General features: G+C 39.9%; 1 protein-coding gene across 1 annotated transcript; it reads left to right on the top strand.

Annotated features, from left to right (window-relative positions):
• The first annotated feature begins 1,253 nt into the window (after nt 1-1,253).
• ube2v2 (ubiquitin-conjugating enzyme E2 variant 2) lies at nt 1,254-9,838 on the top strand. The gene is made up of 4 exons (XM_083781456.1): nt 1,254-1,383; nt 7,332-7,480; nt 8,042-8,167; nt 8,379-9,838. The coding sequence occupies exons 1-4, from the start codon at nt 1,368-1,370 to the stop codon at nt 8,523-8,525; spliced, it is 438 nt and encodes a 145-aa protein (XP_083637582.1). The 5' UTR covers nt 1,254-1,367; the 3' UTR covers nt 8,526-9,838.
• Nucleotides 9,839-10,615: the final 777 nt, after the last annotated feature.

Here is a 10,615-nt window from a genome sequence, read left to right as displayed (position 1 = left end):
GACCTGAGATCAGATTCATATGAAGTTTCCACTGGACACACTGGTCTGATTAACCCATTCTGACCTGAGATCAGATTCTAAAAATGTCAGTCGTTCTTCGTTTTTTTCAAAAATAGCAGACCTACAAGCTCGTAGCGCGCCACTCGGTGGCGCGCTATGAGCTTGTAGATCTGCTATTTTTCAATAGCTAAAGCACGACATGATGCTAACACCAAAATGGGTTCCCGTTCAGAATGGGTTAAGTTTGAATACGCTGGTTTCTGGAGAGCTACAAAGTGATTTCATCGTCTCTGTGGTTATTGTGGTAAACAATAGTTGTATCGATACCGATACTGGTATCGGCTACTCTGGCCGATACCACCCTCAAGTATTCGTACTCTGTACCTGGAACCGGCCCCTGAAACTTTGACCCGAGTACCAAAACCTCCAATTGACACTAGGCTGAACGAATGCAACGGTAGCACGTCTGACCTAACACTGCAGCAAATCGCCCAAAACAGCCCATCTACAAGCATAAACAACTGACAAGTGTAGATCAGTCTGGGGGAAAAATGGTATCTGGACAACTCTACAATAAATTGTTTTGAATGGCAATGTACATGTTATGTTCTTTAATATTTAAAAGTAGTTGCATTATGTTTGATGTCTTGCCTGAGGTAACTTCCAGTAGTCGTCTTTCAGGATTTGTATGTAGCATGCTATGTTATAAACTATGTATCATGTTGACAGTTGGCTTGAGGCATTTTGGAAGTCTGAGAAAAAATATCTAATTTGTTCACTTCTTTTGTATTCTTACAGTCCCCTAATCACAATCTGTGTAGGTATGATCCATAACTTGAATTTTCTGCTGTACCCATAGATGATATTTGTAAATTAAAAGCTGCATTCTGTTTCAAAATGTCTCCAGCAATGTTTTGAGGGATTGTCTTGTCCTGTGATCTTTAGAGTGTTAATTTGTGCATAGCATATCTTTTTATGAAGATTTCAAATTCTATGATCGGCACAGCCGATCATAGAATGATGATGATTGCATATGGAGTAGGCTATGTTACTAGACCAGTCAGCTGCCTGCCACAAATTATAATGCTAGTTTCAAATCATCTGGATCAGGTGCAGCTGGTTTGACTTGACTGGCCTGGCCCTGTAGCAGTGTAGCTCACTCAAGAAACGGCCGTACCGCGGTGCTGCGCGGTAAAGTGTATATATACCGGTATATATTTTTTGCTTGCCTTGCAGAGCTCTGCAACGCCGCAAAACCATCGCACGACGAAGTATATACGCGACTTGCTGCTGTTTTAACCTCCGTGACGTCACGGCGACACCACACCACTGGGTGCTTGATTCTGGATCTGTGCGGGCTGAAGAAGATGGCGGCCTCCTCAGGTTTGTGCTGCTCTTCCAACTATTTCGAGAAGATTCTCTGTTCGCTGCTAGAGTCGGAGGGGTCAATGATAACACAAGGGCACAGAGAGCGAGCAGCAGATGTTGGGATTATTGTGGAGACGCAAAACCACACGTGGTCGTGGTTTCTTTTCTGTTATTGCGAAAAGAACAGCATGCAGTAGTCCTGAAGCCACCCGGTGGGGGGGGGGGGGAATATTTGACATAGCTAGCCCAGAGTGCTAAACGTGATGGCTTCAGTGAATAGTTAATACTAACGTTGTCAACTGCGATATATGAAAATGATGCGCTCGTGGGTCTGGCCAGCAAACCTGTCTGTTCGTGACATCGACGCGGTGTTGAATGTCTAAAGTCATATATAATTCCGCGCATGGTGTCACCTATTTACATTGTAAGAGCTACCAAACAACAGCCACATTGATGCTAACCATGGCTGCTTCCTTGCACACCAGTGACCACAGTATAGCTAGATTTCAACAACAAGAAACCTCATCGCTTTGCAGATAAAGTCTCCTGGATGACAATTTGATTAACAAATTGTTCTCTAATGCCAAGGACTTGTTTAGATCGTATGTGTTGTAAGGGCATACCTAGTACGTGGAATGCATAGTTTGAATGATGATCTAATGCAGGTTGTGACAGTGACACACCTCATGCTACAAACATAACAGCCAAGAAGTCCTACTGCACAATAACTGCAGTCAAAGAAACTATAGAATTGGAATGGAATGATGATCAAAAATGATTCAAACGTTGCACACTTAACCAGCCCAACATTTTAAAACGAGCAATGGCGTTTTATTCATTACGATTTGCGAGAGGGTGTTGAGGATGGCATTTCAGAAATGTGTGTAAATCTTTCAACAACTAGCTGTTTTTGGTTCCAGCAACTAGCCGGGCCCGTCAGCTCAGCTGGAACTGTCTGGAAGCTCGAATTCTCGAAGTTGTAGATCAGAGTGGTTTGAAGAAGCACAATAAATGAAACCTTATAGATTTCTTCTTAGTTTAGTTCTGAAGAGTCTGTATACTATAAGGGTACAATTGGTTACAGGATTTTTCTTTTTGATCATAATGTTGACTTGATATATTTATATATAATTTTATATATATATATATTTTTTTTTATAAACCAATACGGTAAACTACTGTGACTGCTGGGCCATAGCCACAGCACAGTTTATGAAGCAGTGTGTTAAAATGACATTGGCAAAGATAGTGACTAGGCATTTAAAGTCGTATTTTATGCCAGTTGAGCAACAATCCTGTTGAATGATTATGGTCTGCTGTCAAAACTAAGACATTTAGTTAGGGATGCACCGAAAGGGAAATTCTTGGCCGAAACCCAATACCGAATATAGGAAACAGTTGGTCGAATATGATTAATATTATACATCTTTTTTCCTACCATTGCTGTCATGGCCGTACCTTAAAGCTACCTGATTTATGGCAAAATAAAGCGTTATGGCAAAACTTAACTTAAATAATAATCACTATTATGGGTCCATAAAACATTTATTCAGCCCTTTTGAATGCATTAATTGCATACACTATTCGGTGATATATTTCTGCCTATTCACTAGTTAAAATAGTATGTTTATACAGAGTAAGTAAAGAATAAATAAGTGCAGTCCTTGCAACCACAATGTTTCCAGCCAGACCTGTCTAGTCCAGAATGCCACTTAAGCACTATATACTTTGTTGTACAACAAATAGCAAAAAATAGTTGACCTACAAGCTTGTAGATGTTTGGAAAATTTGAAAGATTTAGAAAGCTTTTGCCTATAATGCCATGTTGAAAGTGGTTATCACTTAACATACCTACACCCGCACAGTATCATTGGTATGAAGTGTAACTGAATATCGCTGTTTTAGTATCCCCACTTAACCCATTAACCTGAGTTTGATTCTACAAATGTTATGTTAACTTATGTTATGTTAAACTTAACTTAAATAGTAATCACTATTATGGATCCATAAAACATTTATTCAGATCTTTTGAAATTTGAATGCATTAATTGCATACACTATTCTGTGATATATTTTCTGCCTATTTGGGCCGAAGCCCGAAACCGAATAGGCTGAAAATGCATTTTTAGCCATTTTCTGCCGAATAATTTCTGCGGCCGAATATTCTGTGCATCACTACATTTAGTCAGGGAATATTATCAGTATAATGTCAAATCTGGGAATACATTTCTTACCAAGAATTCTCTTCAACCACCTTAGGGGAAGTTTTGACAGCTGCTGAAAGTTGGGGTGCCATACAACCATTATAAGGCAAAATGTTTTAAATTTCATTATGCTTTAAGTAGCATGTGATGTGTCAAACTAGGGGGTTTTCATCATGCTGAATCCATTCCAAGCATTAGTTTTGCACTAAAAAACATTCCTTGGGCTAAATTCGGCCATAGCCACTTGCCAAAATGTGCTGACCTCATCACATTTGTGATGACTGCTATGGCCTTTTAAAGCCCAAGGAGTTTTTTGTGTGCAAATTAATGCTTGGAATGGATTCAGAATCATTGTATCATTGTATCGATTTGTAGCCTTGAACGTGTCTGTACGTCATAGCGCATCCTCAATGATACGGGGCGAGATAAGAATATTCTGAATTTTTCCTTTTTTTTTTTTTGGCATTTAGCTTTTCGCGTGCCGTACGCTAACGCTCTGTGCAATTATTAGCTTGTCATTGACTCGCATGTTAGCGCGGCGGAAAGAATGACTTGTATCTCCTAATCCAGGGCGCTCTCCGTGGTGATGAATGGATCGATATGCTGGCGCTTCATTTCTGCTCCTCATCCGTCTCTCCCGCAAAATATGAACGCTTTTTGGATCATATATCGTATAAATTAAAACGATCGGGATGTTAGGTCAACTCTGTCAAATCAACTTTTTTAGGAAAGTGTTTCCGGTTCATGGCTTTCAGAGTAAAAGCGATCAGACAACTCCGGCACCCCAGAGCTCCTATTTTGATGCACTTCCGGCACTAAAAGTGTTTTTAATGGTTGTATGGTACCCCAACTTTCAGCAGCTGTCAAAAAATCTAGGGTGGTTGAATAGAAACCAATGTTGGATATGTTAGTAGACACCTTTAAAAACACATTGGTGAAGAAAATTCTTAGTAAGAAATGTATTCCCAGATTTTATTAATATCCCCTGACTGATTATATTATTGCATATTCTTTTCTTAATCAATCTGGCCCTAAGCACATTGGACTATTTTGCAGGCTGATCAACTGACTCTTTCTGCATTCAAAATAGGAATGCTCCGATCAGGTCTTTTGGGACCGATCACTGATTGTTTCTCTCATGACCGATACCGTTCTTGTGCGTAAGGGGATAATTTGAATATTTCCAAAATGATATGTGAAAACCCACACAAACTGTTGCTGTGGGGAGGAAGGGGAGAATGTTTAGGCCTGTCACAAAGATGCAAAATGATGAGAACAAAAAGTGGAATGAAATATTTATATTACTACAGGTAGTTCTAAGTTCTGACCAAGCAATTGGTTGGAATAGGCTATCCAGCCGGACTGAAATGAGCATGACAGCACACATAGCCGTTAATAGAAGATTTGAGAACGGATTAATCGCATTAGAAATATCATCAGTTGTGCTGATTAGTGAATAGACAGTTTTGTCAGAGCAGCAACATTATTGGCTTAGGAATGGAACAAAAAGTGCAGGTATACGCTCCTGTATTCAGTTGAGCTAGAAGAGTGTCACTTATCTTTTGGTTCCGACAACAGAAGATGGCATTAAATTAGATTAATTAGATTAATCTAATTAAAAATCTTAATCATTTGACAGCCCAGGTAAGGAGTAGCCCCCAGGATTACAGTTTAGGGCAATTGGCACCGGGTAAAAAAGAAAAAAATGAAAATTGATGATAAATTAATCTCCAGAATTGGGGTGTGTGTGTATAAACAACAGGATCTGTCCAGGTGACTCTGTAACTGTGAGTGTAGTCTACTACAAAATAGAACCAAAGGAACCTTTTTATAACAATGAATTCTGAGACTGTACAAATGGACTGTTATGGTCCATTTGGTTGTATTTGTACACTCTCCAAACCATTATATATCGCATCTCACGCACAGCTGTCTGTAGTGTTGACATTGGCTTGGCAGGTATAAAGAACATCTGTCAAATGTGTCAAAATGGCGGAGGTCCGCGGTAGTCTTGCGGCGGAGCGTGTGTGTCGTTTAGAGATGATGGGTTCTGGCAGTGTGGTTGCATAGAGACGAACGAGGCAGCCAATCAGGACACAGGTTCTAAGTACGGCATCCAGTGAGATTTTTGGTCACGGAAGCCTTTCCGAGAGGTTATAAGCCCAGCTTGCTTTTCAAGCAAAAAACAATCGCGGTTGTGAACTCGATATGCCTTACACACAACCGCTGCATGGCGGTACTGCGGTTATTGCACCCAGCCCTAGTTACAATGCTCACCAGTGTCAGAGATCGTGAGTAACTACTGTTGTGAACAGGGTATCAAGGAAAGCCACAGGTGATTTCTAACCCGCCACGGGTTAGTTTTAACCCACAACACATGTCAGAAGCCACGGGTGATTTTTTTACTCGCAGCGCGGGTGATTTGTAACCGGCAGCGCATGTCGGGAGCGACAGTGTTGTTGGACTAATGACTGTAGGACTGTTCGTATGTCTGAGCAACACATGCAACCCATGCACAGCACGTTCAACTTCAACATCTGTTCAGACGGATATAACGTCATATCAAACTGTTGACGCACTTTGTCCTCATGGCTTATTGCTGTATACTGTATTACGTTACACTTTGTTTGCATTCCACTTCTATGATTGTATGGGTCATGTGAGCCCATGTTTACACCAACGCTGACTGAGTTCACTGAAGGAAAGAGCTGGAGCACAAGTATTAGGCTTAGTGCTTTCATATGGTGTGATGGTGCGTACATTCTGTACAAGTGGGAAGCACACAAACAATGCTCATAGAGCACCGAAGTCTGACGTCAATATCGGTAGAGGGCGCAAGTCCACGGGTTCATGTACTTTTTATTTGCATTGTAGGCTAATTCCCATAGGGGTAATTTAGATCGCCTCATATAAGTACTGTGTTTGAAGAATAAACACCCCGGCCGCTGCACTCATAATGTGAAAAACAACAGATATAAGCACTCCTTTGTCCCTGCCTCGATTCGTGCAGTCAACGCTGCCAGTAACATGTAATGTGGTAATGATATGCTGAAACAAGCACTTTATGCCGGCACTTTATATCCTAGCACTTTTTTCTGATGTAGCCTTTCTTATCTCATATTTCTTATTTCTTATCTTTGATTCTATACCTGCACTAGATGCGCCCCGGACCTCTGTTCATGTTGTTCTCCATAGAGAAATTACTTTCGTGAACCGGGCAGAACCAGGGGATGAGCGAGTGACGTCAGGACTTTGGCGCTTGTTTGTTGTTGGCCCATAGCACTTACCCTAACCCCTTAGATAGCATTTCTGTTGGCTTAGATAGCATTTGACACAGACTTATAGCATGTTATGTAGACAGCACTATAATTGTATTGTATATAGTTATAGCACGCCATAGTACATATGTATAGCATAGTAGTAAATATGTATAGTTTATATGTATAGTGTATGTATAGTTTCATTATATAGATATTCCACTGTTACTTTCTTAGCTTACGCATGTTTCATGATATTGATAAATGCTTTTATGTGATGTATTCCCATGCTTTTGTTCTTGCTTAAATGTAAGTCGCTCTGGATTAAGAGCGTCTGCTAAATGCCTAAATTGTAAATTGTAAATTGTTAAATGTGCTAAAATGGTTGGCATCTATTTGTGGTTGCTTTGCTAGCTCTTGAGTGCTTCCAGGAACGTGATGTATGCTTTCATGTGGATGCGGTTACTTTACTAACTCATGTCACGTTATTGTCCTTTTTCAGGAGTTAAAGTTCCACGCAATTTTCGCTTGTTGGAAGAGCTTGAAGAGGGCCAGAAGGGGGTTGGAGATGGCACAGTCAGCTGGGGCCTTGAAGATGATGACGACATGACTCTCACTCGGTGGACAGGCATGATCATTGGACCAGCAAGAGTAAGCACAGCACCCTCAGGGAATACCAAACCACTCGCCCCTTTACCAACTCGCCCCGCCAAATGTTTTAACCCATTTAGACGTCGAAATTACAGTTTTCTGATATCAGTGGTGCTCAATATTTTATGCCAAGAACCCCAAAAATTATATTTAATTGGCCACCGACCCCCATCTGAAAATATGTTGTTTCAGGGACCCTCCCAGAAGCAAAGATTTGAATTAAAAACTTTCGCTCTGAAAGAATATATATTCAAAGATTTGTGCCGCATTTTCACGATTTTTCAAAAATAGCAGATCTACAAGCTCATGTAGATTTCTTCTTCCATGTAGCCCATGTTTTGTAATGGCATCATCATGCTGTTATGCCTGTGGATATACAAAGTGAACTTAACAATGATAAATTAATGATAATACCTTTTTATATAATCACCAACATGAATTATGTTTGTTATTTACAATAATAAAATAACTAGTTTGACCACATATCCAGTCAAAAATAGGCAGACCAGAGAATCTGTGTACAACAAATTCCAGTGTAATTCTTTCTCCCTTATTTTACAGACAAATTATGAGAACAGGATATACAGTCTGAAAATGGAATGTGGACCTAGATACCCAGAGTCGGCGCCGACTGTTAGATTTGTAACAAAACTTAGCATGAATGGGACGAATAATTCCAACGGGACGGTAAGTGTAACCATGACAACTAATGATTGGGCTGGAAAGTTTTAATGAATTTATACAGCAAAATGTCTTGAATTGAGATTTTGTGTCAAATGTTAGAATTAATGATATTCTGTTGTACACACATTCTGTTGTATAAAATCATTGTGAAAAGGGAGGGGCCGAGGGGGTGTCACTAACTTGTGTGTGTGTGTTTGTGTGTTTTTCCTCACAGGTGGATTCACGTAGCATACCAATATTAGCCAAATGGCAAAATTCATATAGCATTAAAGTTGTTCTTCAAGAGTTAAGGCGTCTAATGATGTCCAAAGAAAATATGAAGCTTCCACAACCACCAGAAGGACAAAACTACATAAATTAATTGTGACGGATTGTTTTGACCCTCTGTCTAAACCCTTATTCTCTTTAGAAATATTGTGTATATCGTCAAGATGCTCACTTCGCACATCAACATTATCATCTGCAAGAACAAGATTGGACTTTATTACATTAAAGTAGCCCAGTAAAGCACTGAGTTGATAGTTAAAAACATAATACCCCCCCCCCCCCCCGCCCACACTTTATCAAAGTTATTTGGACCATAAACTTTATGTTTGACATGAATGGACTTGAAGAGGAAAGCATGGCCCCCCACACAGGCCGTACCAGAGTCCCAACAATTTTGTGTTCAAATGACTGGTCACTGAAAGAAAAGTCAAGATGAATAATTGAGTATATGATGGCATGTTCTGTAACTAATAAATAGTTTATTAGAAGCCATATTTTGAGTTGTTAGTCAAATTTAGCAGGTACATTGAAATATCATCCAGATCAATTAATATCGAATTGTGACTGTAGTCTAAAAGTAGTGTCACAAGGTGAGATTTTGTTTTAATATACATATATCTGTATTTGACACGATACCAATGTTTCTGTTCTACAGCTCTTTGACATGTAACAGACACTGAAGCCTGTTCTGTTCTGTTCTGTTCTGAAACCCTTGCATTTAACTTCTATTGAAAATGGCAGGTGTATCAACTTGTGATTTTCTGAAATTAAAATCACTGTCTGTGAATGAACAATGAAGTTGCACATGTGGATTTGATTTGTTTTTCTGGACAAGATCATAATAGCCACTTTTACAACAAAGAGGACCTGCCTCAAGTTGTAGTCCAGTTATCAGCAGATGTTTGCAACAATATGCAAAACCTATTGTGCAACGTGTAAGCTGGCTGTTCCTCTCATGTCCTTGTTATAATATAATCAAAATGTAGTTTGTCATTGATGTTACAAGTTATGTGACCAAATAAATTGCAATTATTAATTGGCTGGCCATCCAAACCATGTACATTCTAAATTATTTGAATGGTAGCCAAAACCAAGATTTCCAAACGGAAAACGCATATTGCCGTCTTATTTGTCACATTTCCCCCACAGTGTGGCAATTAAGCAATACACTAAATAACTTAATTGTTAATCATAATGGTGATTTTAAAATGTTGAATACACTTGTTCTATGGACTAGGGTGTTTTTGTTTTCCCCCATAATTCCAATCTCCAAAGACTTTCCAGATTTCCTTTGCCATTATGAAGTAATGGCATTGCTAGGTGATATTTAAACCTGTTGCCACTTGCCACCAGTCAAAAGTGTGTGTGTGTGTGTGTGTGTGTAGATTAAACCTCGTCCTATATTTATTGCTGCCTAAATTCTCTAGTGTCTTTGTTGTCTTTTCAGTTTAACAGTTATTATTTTTTTAACGCCCCCAGAAAATTGAGCTAAATTTTGGTGCCCAAATGCGGAAGTGCAACAGAGCGCTCAATGTTAAAGCCCAGCTGCACGGGGTTTCCTCGTCATGAATCCACGGGTCCGCCTGCAGTCCTTCCTCTTACCACTAGGGCCCCGTGCTTCAACCTTGGAAAGCCTCACTGGCCCCTTGGTGTCCCCCAACTGTAGTGCGTGCATGTGCACATCTTGTTACTAGGGCGGACCAGGTTTTTTTTGAGTGGTGCAACCACTCCTATAGACAGCTATGTGTGTCTCTGGGTCTGTCTGTCCAAGCACGAAAATAGCGTTTGTTCACCACCAAGTGTCACTGTTGCACAGCTTAACACACAGACACACACAGGCCAGGGAGGAGGGCTTGTACAGTACAGTACAGTATATACAGCACAAGTACCGTGCAGCACCACTCACTTCAGACGGGTCAGATTTTTTTCCAAATCACTGAATACTTCACTTACACCCATATGGCACAGACCCCCATCTGAAAATGTTTTGCCAGGGACGAAACACCCTATTACAACCTTAACCTGTTAAATGTTTCTCAATATTCAAAATATTTCACATTAATTTATTATTTTGAAAGTAGCAGATTTACAAACTCACAACATGTAGATCGGCTGTTTTCAAATAGGCTAGCCAAAGCTATGGTTCAAATAGTTTATGATTTTACTGCTATTATTTAACAAAAT

Source organism: Protomyctophum parallelum, assembly GCF_964188405.1.
Source record: "Protomyctophum parallelum genome assembly, chromosome: 14".
Lineage (NCBI taxonomy): Eukaryota > Metazoa > Chordata > Actinopteri > Myctophiformes > Myctophidae > Protomyctophum > Protomyctophum parallelum.
The sequence above is the reverse complement of the archived record's forward strand: the minus strand, read 5'-3'. Positions and strand labels throughout refer to the sequence as shown.